The sequence below is a fragment of the Micromys minutus genome (assembly GCF_963924665.1).
Source record: "Micromys minutus genome assembly, chromosome: 1".
Taxonomy (NCBI): domain Eukaryota; kingdom Metazoa; phylum Chordata; class Mammalia; order Rodentia; family Muridae; genus Micromys; species Micromys minutus.
In genome coordinates, this window is record NC_137969.1 from 250,405,931 (window position 1) to 250,424,676 (window position 18,746).

Below are 18,746 nucleotides of genomic sequence, written 5' to 3' on the forward strand. Positions count from 1 at the left end.
TCCCAACTTTCAAATCACAGTCTTCAAAGCAAAATTTCAGCAAATAAATGAAAATTACAGTTGCAGAAAAAGCTTTTTTGAAAATCGACAAAAGCAAACTATCTTTACCACCCGCTAAAAACTGCAGATATGTCAGCTTTGCATACTAAACAAACCCAAACAGCAAAACATACCGAGAATTCCTTCAACTATAGAGGAATTCAGACCTGAGCCGAGGCAAATTGAATTTTAAAAGTATAGGGACTGAAGAGTTGGCTCAGAGGTTAAGAGCACTTGCAGAGGACTCAGGTTCGATTCCCAGCACCCACAGGTATGCTTCCAACTGCCTATAACTCTGGGCTTGTATTTGCCTTCAGATGTTCTGTGGCTTTGTAACTTCTGAGAGTTGATGTTCTTTTCCTCAAACAGGGAAAAGTGAAAGGGATATAGAATGTGGCTGCATGGCTTCTAGTCCTAGCATTTGGGAGGATGAGGCTGGCTAATCACGAGTTCAGGATCAGCCAGGTCATACAGGGAGACCCTGTCTAAGAAAAACCAAACTTCAAGTGAAGAAATTTGGTACCGGAGTTCACCACAGAAGACAACCAGCAATCTGAAAGGAGGCTTAGTTGTTCCAATTTCTTTATAAAGCACTTTTACGTTAACAGATTATAAAACTATAAAACCAAGAGTGGATTCTACTCAGATATGGGCCAAAGCTATGCTTCCAGACCTTGCAGAGGCTGGTGTCCCATCATATGACAACCCTCCATAGCTTGAGCCAGTGTATTCCAACCCAAATACACCAGATCCTATTCCTGATCGTGAACTGCACCCCCTGTGCAGAAGGGCCAGCATGTGTGTGAACCTCAGGAGGCCACTGTCCTGGCAAAGATGAATGCCCAGTGAGTGTCTGCCAAAATCAGAAACAACTTTACAGCCAGACCAGCTGATAGGCAAGACTCACTGCTCCAAGCCAGTCCGCTGGGGAGTGGCAGAACCAGGGTCCAATAGGTTTGATATAGCACATACTTTCAGCACCTATATACCTCATGGCTCAGCGTTATCCAACCATATTAGCATTAGTTGTCCCAACTGCTCCTGTGCCAAATCTGAAACCCGCACACCCTTATTTGAGAGAGCTGTGTGCCTTCTAATACAGAGGGACCCACTTCGAGTCCTGACTGGCAGTGGCTGATCCATCTTCTTCTATAAACACTGGTTTCTTTTCATCTATCTTTGTTAAGATGAGGATGAATAGATATTTCTCTTAGATAGGCAAATTGCAGCCAGCTCTTTGTAATACACCCCACTAGTGCTCCCGAAGTCTGGAAGAACGCTTTTGACTGGCAGGCTTGGAGATTAAGTCAAATAAGCCATCAGGGACCAGCAGAGGACAATCTCCAGGTTACTTCGTTGAGTTATAGATGCTAATGAGATTTTTTTAGGGTGTTTGACAGTTTTTCTTTCTTTCTTTCTTACGATTTAAAAGATCATCACTTTGGGGAGCCTGGCATTGTGTGGGGTACTTGATGGGTTTGTGTTATATGTAGGGGGAGGGGTGGACCCTTGGAGAGAGATGCCTGACAGTCTTAATGCCAGGCGTCATGAAGCAGTACCTGCAGTGGTGTAGCTCCGATGTTCCTGTCACGAATGTCAAATGTCATTTCCTTGTCTCCACGCTAACCTTGCCCACTTACTTAGGGGACCAACCAGGGCAGGAGGTCTGCCTGTTCTTGCTGGAGTCTGACTCCGGTGACAGTGTCCGTGACAGGTGGGTGCTCCACGTTTTGAGGTAAAGAAACAGGGTCTTAGAGGCTCCCTATCACTAGGCATCCTGCAGGCCAGGGGAGAACTAGAGTGAAGTTCTTGTCATTCCTGGTCCGGAGGATTTTTTCTGATCCAGAGTGCCTTCTCCCAAGTTTGAAAGCTGTGTGGTTTGTTTGAGGTGAGGTTGAGGGCATAGGTTTAAATGGTACCAATGGAAGTCTGAGATCCCGTGGTGCAGTGCCATAGTCAGTGTCTGAGAGAAGGGAAGGGGATGTGGATTTCTTTTTTTTCTTTTTTAAAGAATTATTTATTATATATAAGTACACTGTAGCTGTCTTCAGACACACCAAACGAGGGCATCAGATCCCATTACAGATGGTTGTGAGCCACCATGTGGTTGCTGGGATTTGAACTCAGTCAGTGCTCTAACCACTGAGCAATCTCTCTAAAAAAGGTTTATTTTAAAGTCCCCCTCCCTCCTCCCTCTCCTCTCCTCTCCTCTCCTCTCCTCTCCCCTCCTTCCCCCCCCTCTCTCTGTGTGCATATGCAGATATGTGGGTGTGTAGGTGCCCATGGAGGCCAAAGGTATCAGGCCCCTGTTGTGAGCCACTGGCTGAGGGTGTTGGGAACAGAACTCAGGACCTCTTTTGTAAGATCAGGAGATGCTCTTACCTGCAGAACTGTATCCCCAGCCCCACCCTATTTTGAGACAGGTGTTAAACCTGAGAATCTTGTAAGAAAAACCAGTTCCATAATGTTTGAGCTAATTTAAAGCAACCTTGAATTCAATACTGACCAAGAAGATGGACTCTGGTCATGACCATTTCAGGGTACCCAGAAAGTAGCCACGGGCCACGTTTTTAGAGGCTTACGAAGGCAAAAACTACAAGATCATATTTCCCATTGGTTTCAATCCGGGGAAAGTATATATCCTGACATACTTCCTGCCTGCATACCTCCCACCTACATCCAATCAGGGGCAAACATACTTCCTGATGTGTTTCCTGCCCACTTAGTTCCCACCTACACATGACCAAACACATCTGGTGCAGTTGAGTCAAACAGACTTGTTTAGGGAAGCAAAGACGTGTGGTTTGTTATCTCCCGTAAACAATATAATAACCCCCAGCATTCCAGGAAGTATCTGTCCTTGGGCAAATGGAGCTTTACCTGTTGACTTTGTCCCTAACATGGAGTTGTGTGTAGCCCAGGCTGGCCTTAAAATCATTACAGAGCCGAGGATGGCCTTGGTCTTCTGATTCTCCACTTGTACCTGTTAAGTGCTGGGATTCATATGGTTTATGTGGTGCTGAGGAGCCAACCTAGAGCTTCCTGCGGGCTGAGCAAGGATGCTACCAACTGAGCCATGTCTCTGCAGTCCTTGTTTTGCTCCTGAATGTAGGTGTGCATGCACTGTTTTGTTTTTGTTTTTAAGACAGGCTTGTGCGGAGCGGCCCAGCCTAGCCTCAGATTCACTGTGATCCAGGCAGGCCTACGCTATGATCCTCCCGTTTCCTCCTTCTCGGTGCTGGGTTACGGGCCACCTTGCCTGGCAGCTGGTTCTGTTAGAGAGACGTCTGCTGACAGCTTGACTTCTCATCCTTCAGCTTGGTGCTGTGGCCCGTGGTTCTCAGTCTTGTGTCCCAGCATGCGTTCAGATGGCCGATTCGCCATATATGATCCTGTAACCACACACCACTTGAGAACCATGAAGTCACTGAGTTGTGCCATGTGCCCACTTGTGATGTTTGATTATGCAGCATCAGAGTGTTCTGAGGCTTGGTGGAGTCCGCACTGTGTCCTCGAAAGGGTCTTTGGGCAGCTGACAGCTGGTAAGTTTGTGAAGTTCCAGTTTCCTTCCTCCTGGGAAGGTCAGTGTTGTTGAGGTCAAACACTGTCAGTTATTTTCTTTGAGGTAACGGGCTTATTCTTGGTTGGTATTATTACTGTGTGTGTGTGTGTGTGTGTGTGTGTCTATGTGTATGAATTTGTGTGTGTGTTTGTGTGTTTGTGTGTGTGTGTGTCTATGTGTATGAATTTGTGTGTGTGTTTGTGTGTTTGTGTGTGTGTGTTTGTGTGAGTGTTTGTGTGTGTGAGTGTGTGTATTTGTGTGTGTGCATATGTGTGTAAATATGTGTGTGAGTTTGTGTAAGTTTATGTATGAGTTTGTGTGTGTGTGAGTGTTTGTGTGTGTGTGTGTGTATGAGTTTGTATGTATGTGTTTCTGTGTGTGAGTGTGTGTGTGTGTTTGTGTGCATGTATGTGTAAGTATGTGTATGAGTGTGTGTGTGAATGTTTGCATATGTGATGTGTGTGTGTGATTGTGTGTTTGTATGTGACTGTGTGTGAGCACAGTGTTGTAAGTGCCTAGCACATCAAGTGCAAGGCCATCCCCAGGATTGTGCCACATGAATCACCGTCTGTAAACCTCCTGAGTGGCAATTCTAAACACACACTCCACCAACTCTTAAAATACCCTGAGATACCCCCTCTCAGGAAAGTGTAGGAGGTCAAGAAACGTTTTCCTAATAATACCACGGTGTCATTTCCTGTGTCACAATGCCGATGTCTGAACTGATGGAGGAAGGTGCCAGTAGGTAGCACAAGGCGGCCACCCCAAGTGCTACATCACACGTGCACACATGAACAGTCCAGTCCCTAACTTCTAAGCGCCTGGGCTGAATATGGAAGGGGCTCAGCAAGTGGGTCTTGTGACTGTGGTAAGTATGGGAGATTCTGTGGAATTAGTGGGGAGGAGCCGCAGCTCAGCTTGCTCTTCAGGTAGTGGTGTTTCAGAGGCTATAACTGAGCTGAGCTTGGAAGGGCAGCAGAATTGAATCAGGTAAAGAAGAGGGGGTGGGGCAGAGATGGAAAGACTGGGAAGCAGGAGAGAGTGTGCAGCATCCGGGGGATTGCAGGAAGTTTGGTAGATGTCGAAGCTGGGGTAGGACACCGAGCCTAAGCTGGGAAAGAAGCAGGGAGTGTATGCCGAGCGTTTCCCCCTCAGACAGGGGACACCCTCGGCAGAAATTACAATGGCATTTCTTGTGATTCCTGGTCCACGGTCTCCACACTACCTCTCCATGTGGTTGGACTTTGAAAGTAGCGTACACATGCGGGCTGGGTTTGCATCTTAGGAAGATTGTACTAGAGTAATGAGGGATGGAGGTGGCTGGTAAGACTGCTGTGGGATAGAGCAGTTGTGGGTGTTGGAGGAGCCCCCAAAACAGTAAATGACTGGGAAAGGCCAGGGAAGAGTCTGAGGAGGTGCAAGGGACAGAGACACTTAATCGTCTGTCATGTAGGTATTTAGAATCAACAGGATTTGGTGATTGATTTGATGTTAATCGTAAGAAATTGGGATTAGCCAAGGCTGTGTCTAGGTTTATACATTATTGAGTGTCTGCACAGATGGTCATTCACAGGGGTGGGGGAGCCTGGGAGGAAAAGTGGAAGCAAGGAAATGCACTTAACATCATGTTCTACACACACACAATCATGAGCATGCACACACAGATATACATGCACACATACACACACATGCACACACACAGAGTGGACCCACCAGGTATAGTCACAGGGACATGATGGCACCCGAGAGTGGGCCTTTCATGTCCCTCCAACATACAGAGAAAAACATAGAAGCTGCAAAACTCTTCGGGGAACCTTTGGAGATGGTTCAGATGTGCACACTGTAAACCTGACACCCCAAAGTGACACAGCTGAATGACGTGTGTTTTTGGTCCTGAGGTAACTCAGTCTTCAAGTCCACACAGGTTGGCAAAATGCTGATTGTAGTTTTTTAATTGTTTTCTCAGCAGGATGACTTTCTGTGGAAAAGGAGGCATTTCTTTCCTCTCTTAGGTTCCAAAGTGCTCAGAAATCGCACCTTTCTTTCTTGTACTAATGAGCATGTCGGCATGGTTTCTGTGGCGTTGGGGGTAGGAGAAACAATGGTAGATGTGGTACTGTCTTTTATAAGAGCCTCCAAGGAGATGGAAAGAGAGGAGCTGAAGGTCTTCATTCCCATTGTAGGTTTGGATATCAGGAGACGGTCTTCTGGATGTCTGTTCCAGTGACCCACTTTTATCAGCTAAGCCCTACCTAGTAAATATTCCACACACTCCCAAAGAGTTCTGTGTTATGGGCTGGAGGTCACCCATTCAAACACTCGAGAGTATGGGGACTGTTTTCTACTCCAACCAAAGCAGTCTCTCTCTAATGTTTTCATTTAAACCTTTTAGCTTCTCCTGCACGCCATCTTTTGTCATGACTTTATTTTTGTTGGTTAGTTTTGTTTTGCCAGACTGAGGGCTAACAAGGTTCCTTGGTCTGCCTTTGTGATTCCCCACAATGAGCTTTGTCAAGTGTGGCTTTTGCTCGTAGTGCCCTAAAATACACTCACACAGCAGCTTGCGGGGTGAGGATTATCACAGAAGAGGAGGAGTCCGGGCCTCTCTACCTCATAGCTTTACTGTTTAGTTGGTGGCTGAACTTTAGCTGGTTCAGCGCACACTCAGCTGCCCATAACAACCAAGCACATGCCAACGAAGCAGAGGAATCTTTCCCCACCAACCTGTCGTACTTCTCTGAGGTACTTCGTTCCTAACCACAACTCACACACCTCTACCTCAGATAAGGATCTGAGGCAGTTCAGAGTCGAAGCTGGTTTTGCCTTGATTGACCTCTAAGAAGGGGTGTGTTCAAGCGTCGCATGTCAGCCGTTGGTGCGCAGTGAGCTGGAGTGGCTGGATTGCAGGACTTGGGGAGTGTGGAAGGAGGCAGCTGTGAGCTGGCGAGACAGTCGGGCCGAGGCAAGGCTCAGCCTCTGCGTTAACGAGTCAACCTGCTTTCCAGCCAGGGACCCCCTGCTCCAGAGCTGTCACCTGGTTCCACGGGAGCTTAGAACAGGGCTGGCTGTTGTGACAGGATTTCCCACATTATCTTTACATTCTTGTTGATTGTACTTGTGTGTGTGTGTGTATGTATGTATATGTGTGTGTATGTATATGTGTATGTACATGTGTGAGTATATGTTTTGTGTGTATGTATCTGTATGTGTGTATGTAAATGTGTGTGCATATGTATCTATGTGTAGATATATGTATGCGTATATATGTGTATGTATGTTATAGTGTATATGTATCTGTGTGTAAATATTTATATGTATGTGTGTGCATATGCATCTGTGTGTATTTGTGCATATGTGTGTGTATGTGTGTATGTATCTGTGTATACATTTATGTGTGTGAATATGTATCTGTGTGTATGTGTGTGTATATGTGTATGTATGTGTATTGTGTGTATATCTGTGTATATAAGTTTGTATGTGTGTGTATGAGGATGTATATGTGTATGTGTATGTATATGTGTGTATGTATGTGTATTGTGTGTGTATCTGTGTATATAAGTTTGTATGTGTGCGTATGTGGATGTATATATGTGTATGTGTGTGTACACATGTAAGTGTAAGTGGGGGCCATACATTGGTGATAATCTCTTCTTCAGTAGGTATTCATGGTTTTGTTTTTGTTTTTGTTTATGTTTTTGTTTGTGACAGGATCTCTCACTGGCTGACTTGGTGCCTGCTGACTCTGCTGGACTAGCTGCTCCTCCTGCCTCTGCCTCTCCAGTGGTGGGATTACAGCCATGGGCTGCCCTCTGAGTTTTATGTGTGCGCTGGGGTTCACTCAGGTCCTTCTGCTTGCACAGCAGGCCCCACCCATTGAGCCATGTCTCTTAGTCAGAGCTTCATGCATGCCACTGAACAGTCCCGCAAAAGAGGGTCATCATTCTTTCCAGCCAGATGAGCTGGCTGTCAGTTCAACTGCATTACTCATTCAGGGTGACGGTACTCCGGACTCCGGACTTCCAGAGCGTCTGCTGTTCATTGCACTAGGCCTCCTGTCTCTTCTGGCTAGGGATTCTACTGTAAGGATTCCACAAGAGACGATGGAATAGGGGCCGATCTAAAAATTCTCAAGGCTGGCATCTGTAAGTGCATTCCCATATGCTAATACGTGGGCTTTGTAACGCTTCTGTGGCTAACCGCAAGCTGTCCACAGTAAGAGGATGTGTGGTTAGATGGCTGGAATGCTCCCCCAATGGGGGCAGGGAGGCCAGAAGGCAGGTCCAAGCACATTCGAAGCTGCCACATCGTCTGCAGTGGAATAGCAAGTGATCAGCACACACAGGACTGGGTGTGCAATAATGAAAACTCTGGCTGCTCACTTTTGAACAAAGGCACTGCCCAGCATCTGGGGCCGAGGTTACTTGTGAGGAAGAACGCTGGCATCTCAGCGGAGAACAGACTTGGTCTACCTTAGGTTTCTCAAAACTGACTCCTTCCAGGGCGGCTCTTTTTCTTTCCTTTTCTTTAAGTTCTATCTTAATGGTGGTCTGAACATTAACTCCTGAAGCTGTGTATGAGAATGGATAGTCACACTGGTGTTTCCTGGTAACTGACAGACATTTGATATTCAGTTGAACAACAGCAATCATATGATAAGGTATGTTAGTGTGTAATCTTCTCTATCTTTTCCTTTCTTTTTCTTTGAGACAAGGTCTCATTATGTAACCCTGGTTCTCCTGGAACTCACTAGGTAGACAAAGCTGACCTGGGGCTTGCAGAGATTAGCCTGTTTCTGCCTTACAAATATTTCCCTACCTGCCTCCCATTCCTTAGCCTCTGTCTCCCTCGTTTTCTGAGCCTGTCCTTAGAGTCCCTCTGGGCCAGTTACTGTGGCACCTGTGTTTGTCTGTTTCGAAATGTTTCTTATTCTCTTTGTATTGCCAGGGATGTTCCACCGAAAGGTCATTACACTGCCCTGTCGACTCGGGCTAATGGTAGAGAAGAGTATGTGGGGTGGATCTTCATGCTAGAGTATCCACCTTCTCCCGTGTGTATCTTCTCCTGTGGTGTGTGTGTGTACGTGTGTGCGTGTTTTATTTTCATGTCTTAGTGCTCCACTCTAGGCTGCCGACGCCTCTCTCTAGCCTTTCTCGATTCCAACATCCCTTTCTTTGGCGCTCTCTGCCTCACCAGACTTGCCGGCTGTCACCAGGCCAATCCATCTGTGTTTTCTGGATCGGCACTGAGTGTCAGTGTGGTGACAAGTGTGGGATCCAGCAGCTTCTGTGGAACCTTGCCTCCCAGAAGCAGACCAAGGTCCTTTTCCATTCTAGTTGCGACCCCTAACCTTGCCAGCACGCCCTTGGGTGCCAGCACAGGGTTATAGGATGCCAGGCTGGCTTACAGTGTGTAACTAGCTTTGTTTTATTATAACTTGACTTTTTTCTTTGTAAAGCCACCATTTAGGAGGCTCTTGTGGCAGTGGATGAACTGTCTTTCCCTATGCTTGTGCCAGTCTCTGGCCATATCGGTGGCCACCTCCTGCGTGGACAAAGTCAACCTTACCCTGGTCACATGGCAGTGATATCTTGACTGGTGCAGCAGGAGGCTGGAAGCTAGGCATCTCCTGCTCTGGGTTAGGCCTTGCAATGGCTGGATGTGATACATCTTCTCGGACCCTGGACCTTTATGACAGATACGATTTGATCAAGAAATCACAGAACCCCAACCTGACAGTTGGGTTCTTCGTGGAAACAAATGCCCCAGTATTTGTGCACAGACTGACGGCTCCATGAGCCCTCGGGGCCCGCCGTGCTGCTTGGTCCTGTGACACAGGTGTGCTGTGTGCCATGTATGCTGAGCTCCCTCCAGGTTTGGGGTAAAGAGCAGAGAAGAAAACCCACCATGGTTCTTACCTTCCAATGGAATGAACAGTAGACATACTCATGAGCTCATGTCCTAAAGAAACAAAAACAGGAGTTGCGGGGATGAGGCTTCTAATTCTCTACTTAATAAGTTGAGTCCTTCTTGCCGCAAGACAGTGTTGGGTGAAGCCAGCAGGGTATCACTGTTATCCCCCCGCACACACACACACACAGGGGTCGGCACTGTTCCAAGATTCTCGGCCTGGCTGCTCCAGGCTCACCACCGCAGCTGCGGTTTAGTCCTTCTAGATGCCAAAGGATTTCAGAGTCAGGCTCTCAGATGCCCATTGTCCTCAATGTACGATGTCCCCTCCTTTTTAACTCTGTTTGCTGGTTGTGGAGATAGAACCCAGAGGCTCACATATACTAGGTAAGCAAGCACCCTGTACTCCATCCTGTTGCTCATCTTTCACTGAGGAAAGCTCCCGTCTGAAATGAGTTTCTACATGAAAAAGCCTTTGTTTAATCTTTCCATGCACATCTAAGTGGACCTCTGCCCCTTGCAGCACATAGCAAGGTTCTGAGCACGAAGCAGAAATCTGTGGTGCCCCTGTGCACAAGAGGTGGTGGCTGGTCATGAACTCAAGTCAATTTGGAGTGAGTCCCTAGGAAGAGATCACTGTGGCTCCGTGGGCAGAATATATGTGGGGTGTTTGTGTGTGTGTGTGTGTGTGTGTGTGTGTGTTTAAGTGTGTACATGGAAGACAAAAGTTGGCATTGGGTGTCTTCTTCAATAACTCTCTGCTTTATATTTTGAGATGGTCTTTGTTGTGGTTTGAATGAGAATGGCCCTCATAGTCTCATATATTTGAATATTTGGTCCACAGTGGTGGAACTCTTTGGGAAGGATTAGGAGGTGTGGCCTTGCTGGAGGAGGCGTGTCCCTAGGGGTGAGCTTTGCTGCTTCAAAAGTTCTTGCCAGGTTCAGTCTCTTTTTCTCTGCCTCCTGCTTGTGGATCAGATACAAACTCTCAGCTACTGCTCCAGTGCCATGCCTGCCTACCTGCTGCCATGCTCCACACCACGACAGCCATGGGCTCACTGTCTGAAACTGTAAGCAAGCCCTCAATTAAATGCTCCCTCTTATAAGTTGCCCTGGTCATGACTCTCTGCACAGCAGTAGAAGCATAGCTAAGGTAGTTTAGCACTGTACCTGGAGCTTACTGGCTGAGCTAGGCTGTCTATCCAGTACACTTAGCTTCATCTCCCCAGCTGGGTATTACAGTGGCTGCTGCACCCCACTTTCATTTGGATTCTGGGGGTCCAAACTGAGGTCCTATGCTTACCAAGCAAGGACTTTATTAACCGATCCTTCTTCTCAGTTCCTCCTCCCTGGGTCTCCCCCCCCACCCAAGCAATACCTGTCAAATATTTTGGAAAACCTCAAGCTTTGGGATAAGCACTTGTCATTTGGAAAAGCAGCCAGTCTGGTCTACAACATAGGATTTATGGCTGGCTCTGCAGCACCATGGCCCTGGATGAAATCTGGGAGATTCGGGTGTTCTCATCTCATTTGAGATGAGGTTCGACAGCTCGGTGATAGGCAGAGACAAGGCACTGTGCACTGGAGGCTGTGATGCTGGGGCTGGCAGATAAAGGGCGAGCATCTTAACAGGATAGAGACGGTCCCTAGGTTCCTCTTTTAAGATTAACAAGAACAAAGTCCCTATTGTTCCTTGAGCCTTCAACTAGGATAAAAACAATCTGTCACAAAAGACCTAAATAAATAAATAGGATGAAACACTGTCTCAAAAAACATAGATAGATGATAGATAGATGGTACATAGATAGAAAGATAGATGATAGAAAGAGACAAATGATAGATAGATAGATAGATAGATAGATAGATAAATATAGGATGAAAGCTACCCCAAAGCCCTTTTATGTCATTTTTCACAGCTATAAAAGTAATTGATTAAACTTAATATTTATAATAATAAGTAGCTGCCTGGGAACAGAGGGGATGTGGAACAAGGGGTGTCACACAAGGTGTCTGGTGTCAGCAGGGTTCTGCTCTCCACTGAGGTGGGAGAGGGTGGCCAAGTGGGGACTCACTCTTGAGCCCTGCTCCTCTCTGTGCTGCATGTGAGAACTCCTGTCTTGTCAAGCACAGTCTGGCTTGAGGTTGTCACTGGGAGCAGTCTGGGTGATCTCACGGGCTAAACCCTGTAGTTTGTAGATTTACTTCAGGCAGCTGGCGTCTCCAGTGTCTCGGAAGGTCAGGCTTTGCTTTCTTAGCATTAGCAGCAGAGGTTGCATATAGAGAGTGGTTCCTAATCTGAAAATTCAGCGTAAAAAAGGCTCAGGAATCTGAAATGTTTAGTGTATCACCGTAGTGTATTTTAGATTTCAGACATTTGCCATGGCCACTCAATAAAACTGAAAAACTTTAAAACCGGAAACACTCCTGGTTCTAACTAGTTCAAATAGGGGATGTTCCACCTTTATGTGGATATACACTACCACTGTGTGAGTGTCTCTAGCCCATCAACGTGTTAATATTAGATGTTCGGTGCACATTAACATCCATTCTCATGAGAACACCAAAGGCAGGAGCATTGGGCCTGGAATGGTCAAGTTACTGGCAGGGTTAATGATCAAAATCAAGAATCCTACTGTGTGTGCCCAGGCTGTGTTCTCTCTCCTGCACCTTGCTCCCTCACAGCTCCCGGGTTCCCCTCCTCATAGGAACTCAGCAGCCTGTCTCTGGACTATTGTCGCTGTGCTAGGAGTCTGGGCTCTCGATTGAGGTTACAGAGAAGTTGCCTGCTCAGGCTTCTACAGTTAGGTGTCTTACCACAGTGGGCACAGCACCAGTGTTAGAGAGTCAGGGTTTGTGCTGTGTCTGCTGTCTGGTGTAACTTCAAACTTTTTCAAACCTTATTTTTAATGATGCTTCTTAAATGCTTTAACCTCCCTTGTAGCCTATCACCCACCAGAGGTAGTGGGAAAGAAAGAAACTGGGGGGAGGGGGGTGGACCTGTTTAGAAAGGCTCCTTGGAGCAACTCCCTTCTGTGTTGTCTGGAAATTGGCAGTTCAGTTCATTGGTTAGCAGGCAGCTCGAGCCGCTCTCAAACATTTCATGGATACACCAGCGGTGCAGTTTGGTAGAGTCAGGTTAGCAACAGTACCAGGGACTTAGCAGAGATATCCAGGCCTCAGCCTCGGCTTAAGTCAGCAGAAGGGACCTGGAGGGACACAAGGAGAAGTTCTCCCCTGTGCCTCTCTCTGGGAAGTCAGGGTTGGTGAAGACAGGAGACCCACAAGTGTTGCACAGCTGGCTTACCAGGAGGACAAGCTCTGACTCCATTACTCTGCAGAGTCCTAGTTACACTGTCCCAACATCACATGTCCTGCATGTGCCTTGCCTCAGCATGATTCTTACCTCAGCACGTGCATCCAATCAGTCTGAGTCCTAGGAAGAGCAAGAAGTTGCAGCACACCACCAGAAGTTCTTTGGTGTGTCTTTCTCTATGGCGTCCAGACAAACGCAGCTCAGCTACGCAATGGAAGATGGACCAATACATGTGTGTCACTAGTAAAGAACCCTTCATCATGTGTCCTTTCACGTATGTGCTCTAGCAGAACATCCCCCCTCTGTGTCTGCTTCGGTGAAACGTGTTTACCCCAGCCAAACACCATCCGACTGACTTTCCAAAGAACCCTTATGTTTCCACTTTGGTCTGGAGACAGTCTCTGGGAGAGACTTCCTCACTGGCTGAGTAAGCAGAACCCAGGCTGCCCCAGTAGCAGGTGGCCCATGAAGTGGGTTCCAGTTTCAAACGGAAGTCTTAAAAACCTAAGAGGTGGGCTGGGGATGTGGCTCAGCATTGCATATTCGATGGCCAATCCTGTAATCCAAGAACTAGGGAGGAAGAGGGAGGAAGATTAGGGGTTCAAGGTCACGCTTGTCTACCTAGCAAGTCCAGTCAACCGAGGCTACACAAGACCCTCTCTCGAAGATAAATAACCCCCAATGCAGGGAGTAAAACTGTAGAGAAAGCCTGTTTTTTCCAACACCCACTCTAACAATACAAGAAAAATGACTTACAGCTCACTTAAAAACGTCAAAGACTCTGATGTAGAGAGAGGTTTAAGATAAACCTTTAAAATTATTTAGTTTTACTTTACGTAGGAGTGTGCAAATGGTACACTGTGTGTCAGTGCCCACAGAGGCCAGGAGAAGGCATTAGATCCTTTGACACTGGGGTTGTGTCAAAGGTGGTTGTGAGCAGCCACGTGGTTGCTGGGAACTGAACCCTGTTCCTCTGCAAGGACAGCCAGTGCTCTGACCACTGAGCCATCTCTGCAGCTCCTTGTCAAGGCTTTTGTTTTAATGACTTCTGGAATAAATTGTGCCAGAGCTGCCAGTTCTAAAATTTCTTTAAAAGAGATAACTTGTGGTAGTTTTATTTGTGCCCCCATTCCTAGTTTTAACAGCCTTGACAGAGATGAGAGAGGATGTTCCTTTTCAGGAATCCAGTGATGTGTTCCACTGTTGGCAAAGGTCTGCATGGGTCAGAGCAGGCTCGGGGCTTCGTTGTTCTCTGACTGATCCGGTTCCTCAGCTGTACTGAAGGGAGAGCTCGGACCCAAGGGCTACCAAGCATCTCCCGGACACTCTGGAGAAAGGAAACCGTCACAGCTGAGCAGGATCTAAAGAGCTCAAGGATTATCTCACAGGGGAAACCTCAGCAAGGCTCAAAAGCAGAGGCTCTGAGATGATTTGGTTTTTTTTTTTATGTGTTCAAAGGCGGGTATCGGGTGCTTTTTGGCTAAAATAGTCAATTATATTTTTTCCTGTACAAATTTGGTGATGTAATTGAAAGTCCAATTTATGATCTTTGGTTCAAGTCTCACCTGTTCGTCCGTCCATCTACTCATCCGCCCACCCACTGAGGACATAGTGGTGCTGTTTTCAACAGCGCGTTTTAGACCATTGTCAGCTAGTTACTTCTGTTCTACTCCATGTGTGGCTATACATGGTTGACTGTACACATTTGGACCCTACAGGTTTCCATACTCTGTTAGTTCAGACCCTGTTCACAATTTTGTGTGTCTTCTCTAAAAGCTGTTGTCTTTGAAAAACTCAGAGAGGTCATAGCATGTCTTTCTATAACAGAAGATTCATTTTAATAAACTTACAGGAAATATGAAGTTTATTTGGCTCAGCATTTCAAAACTTCTGGTCCAGGCTTTCTTGACCCTGCTGCTTGGGCCTATAGTGAGGCAGCATCTTGTGGCCAGAGTTTTCCTTGGAGCAGAACCACTCACCTCATGTCTGGGAACCAAAACGGGAAAACAATAAGGAAGCAGAAGAGATCGGGGCCCCACAATCCTTTGCAAAGGCATGTGTCTAGTGACCTCATAGTGACCTCATTGCCTCTACCAGGCTCCACCCCCAAAAGCATCGCCATCTTACCACCTGAGCTTTATTTTAACACTTGGTTCTTGAGAGAAAGCTATAACATTATTTTTGTAATTTATAAAACACATTATTAATGAAATATGAATTCCTACTTGCACAAAAGTGTTCAGAAACTCCTGAGCATTGGTGACACATGCCTTTAGTCCCAGCACTCCAGAGGCAGGTGGATCTCTGAGTTCAAGGCCAACCTGGTCTATAGAGTGAGTTCCAGGACAGCCAGGACTACACAGAGAAATCCTGTTTGAAAGAAACCAAAACATAGATAGATAAATAAACAGAAGACAGACAGACAGACAGACAGACAGATGGATGGATGGATGAATGGATGGATGGATGGATGGATGGATAGATGAATGGATAGATGGATAAAATATAGATAGACAGATTGAGACAGACAGACAGACAGACAGACAGATGATTGGTAGTTCAGAAAGTGGCTAGAGAGCTGTCTCCGTGGTTAATAGTGTACACGGCACTTCCCGAGGACTCAAGTTCAGTTCCCAGCACCCAGTGGGCCACTCACCATTTGGCACTGCCTGTAAGGTCTGTTCCGAGGGACCCAGCACCCTCTGCTGGCACACACATACCCACACACTGACATGTCATTAAAAGTAGGACAAACTTCTAAAACTGTTCAAAGTGTACTCTAGAATTTTGAAAGAAAATTTAAATTTGAGTTAACTCTGATGGTGTGTTAAAGACATTGATAACAGGAACTTAGTTATAACATACACTTATGTGTGAGCAATATAGTCTAAGTGAAGCAGATACAGAACTCATCCACTATTCTAATAACCAGCTGATGTAGATGCTAAAGTTGTCCCCACTTTTCTGTGGAGAAATTGGGGTATCTGGTGAGGAGCAGAGATGGAATTTGAACACCAGTGGTTTGACTGCACAGTGTGTGCTCTTTGTAACAGAAGGAAGGCCCTGTCTCTTCTGCTAGAATTGCTGATATGTGGTCATGCCTATTCCATCTTCCTTACAATTGCTACCTCCTTTCACCGTGACATGGCTCTTTGCTGCTTTAAGTCTAATTACACGATACTATCTTTCCCCATTTATTTACTTTCGTCCTATCTTTATCTTTGTATCTAAAGTGTGTCTGTTGGGCCATGAGATGCATCATCAGCAGAACCCATGTGGTAGGAGAGACTGGACTTGGGAAAGCTGTCCTCTGACCTCCACATATGTGCAATGGTGCAAGTATGCATGCACGTGTGCGCGCTCACACACACACACACACACACACACACACACACACACACACAAATAAATAATTTCTTAAAGCTCGAAGGGGAGCTTTAGGTTAGAGTTCCTATCGCTATGATAAAGCACTATGCCCAAGGCAACTTGTAAAAGGAAGAGTTTTCAATTGAGCTAGTGGTTCCAGAAGGTTAAAGTTTATAATGGCAAAGCAAAGACGTGGCAGCAGGCATCTGGAGCAGAGGTCAAGAGTGCACACTTTGATCCACAAGACAGAGAGCACACTGGGAATGGCACTAAGTTTTTGAAACCCCAAAGCCCGTCCCCAAGTGACACACCTTCAACACAGCCATACCTCCTAATCCTTCCCAAACAGTTCCACCAACTAGGGAAAAAGTATTCAAACATCTGAGGCTATGGGGTCATTCTCATTCACACCTCTGCAGGAAAGGTGGTAGGGTAGGTATGCAGCCCGTGAAGAAGGTGGTAGAGACGAGGAAGGTGTCCAGGGGTTGGGAACTGTGCCTCTGGATAAGGTGATGACCATGGTGGATTTGACCACTCACTGTTTTGACCTTCAAAGAGTGGGACCATGTTTCCCCAATCTGTGCTAATCTGGGCATGGTGCTCTGCATCTGAAGCTCTCGAGGCTGTGTCTGGTGTGGCTGCTGACATTCTCCCTTGATCTGGATTCATCTCCATCTGCACAGGTAGCACTTTGTGGCCATGGTTTGGGGAGAATCTTAGAGATACAACATAGATTCAGACAGACCTGCTTTGGTTTCAAGAGGTTGAATGGCTACAGGCTTAGTACACCAACGGGCAGTGTGGTCCTCTGACCACAAACTTTGGGTCAGCTAGCACCACTGGATAAAGGCAACAGGAGTAGGCAGAGGGTTCTGCAATGCTGAGAACTTGACGTTAACAGAATCTGACACCACGTGCATCCCCTAGGTTCCCTAGTACCACTGAGGAAGCACTTAGAAAAATAGAATACCAGTTTAGATGCTAAACGTGGCAAGCACAGGGAGCTTGAGATGCCGGTAATGGGATGAGGAATGAAAAATTCTATGAAGTAAAGTGTCTTAAGTGATTTTGCCAACAAACCACCATAGAGTATATTGTGTTCAAGTAGTGTTCCCGGTCGTGCATAGATCTGGTTGTCGTGGGCGGTACTTCACTTACCTGATACTTCTCTCTGGTCTAGATGACAGCGCATCTGCTGCCAGCAGCATGGAGGTATCAGACCGAATTGCCTCTCTGGAGCAGCGCGTCCAGATGCAGGAGGATGACATCCAGCTGCTCAAGTCAGCACTCGCCGACGTGGTTCGGAGGCTGAACATCACGGAGGAGCAACAGGCTGTGCTTAACAGGAAAGGACCTACCAAAGGTGGGCACGATGCCGCATTCATGGCACAGTTAAACATTCTTGCCCCATCTCGGGTAATTCACCCCAAAACTGACTCCAAATCAAAACGCCCTCAGCCCCACTCGTTGAACCAACCTCACTAAGGTCAACAGTCTTTGTTGGTGTGCTTTGGGTGAGTTGTCCTGCGTGATGCTGGGATGTGTCTTTGTAGTTGATCCCTAAATGCTGTTCGAGTCAAGGGCATGGACCACTGAAGGCAGTTAAGGATGCATGGGACGGAGAGAACTGACAGAGAGAGCTTCAGCCCCTTTTGGGGGTTCCATTCAGAAAGCCCATCGGTATGTCCCCTCTCTTTCTGTGTCCTCAGCTTACACCAAAGCACAACAAAGTCACGTGGTAAATGGTGGCCCTTCCCTCAGTCTGGTGTTGAAGTGGGAGGCTCCCTTTAGAAAGTTGGGTCCAGAGGCATCTAGCTGACCAGTTTGCTAAGCTTCTTTTAGGGTGTGTCTTTGACTGCTTTTGAGGCCCCTGTACTACCTGTGGAGACACAGCCCTTAACAGAGATCTATACCAGTGGGTTTCTGGTAAATTCAAGCCATTATCTGATGCCTCTCCTGGGACACAGTGTACAAAAGCAGTGTCATGTTAACTAACTTTGTAGTAACCATGCCTTCACATTTCAGAAACAAAAGTTGTCATGACTAACACCCCTCACCATGTGCATAGATACCAGTGTCCTGACGTTTACACCTAAGGGCAGTGGCTCATCTTTTGCCAGAGCTGATTTTCTGGCTGTTCCATCCGGGCTGTGAGCTTCCTCTGGTTAAGACACCCTGAGGTTGTAGCATCTTAATGTCCCTTGGAAACGCCTTTCTTAGTTGGGCGTGGTAGTGTCCGAAAGCAGAGGCAGGAGGAGTCCTGTGAATTCTAAGACATTTGGGACCACACAGAGAAAATAAAACAAAAATAAAGCAAAAACAAAGACCAACCTTTCCTGAACCATGGGGATAGCTCAGCCAGTAAAGAGCTCACCATGCAAGCGTGAAGACCAGAGGATGGTCCTCACTGCATAAGGTGCCATGGGTTTATGGGATCCGGGTCCAGTGCTGGGGAAGAAAATGGCTTCCTGAGTGTCCCTGGTAGGCCTAGCCTACTTGGCAGGCATCAGACCAGTGAGAGATCTTGTCTCAAAAATCAAGGCACATGAATTCACCTGT

At 46.7% G+C, this 18,746-nt stretch overlaps 1 protein-coding gene across 5 annotated transcripts in view; it reads left to right on the forward strand.

Annotated features, from left to right (window-relative positions):
* The window catches only part of EML1 (EMAP like 1), a 153,273-nt gene that overhangs the window by 70,921 nt on the left and 63,606 nt on the right, over positions 1–18,746 (forward strand). For all 5 annotated transcript variants that reach the window (XM_080916637.1, XM_080916638.1, XM_080916639.1 and 2 more), the window contains exon 2: positions 17,368–17,550. In XM_080916637.1, coding sequence (XP_080772763.1) covers positions 17,368–17,550 — 183 coding nt within the window. The remainder of the gene's footprint in view (positions 1–17,367; positions 17,551–18,746) is intronic.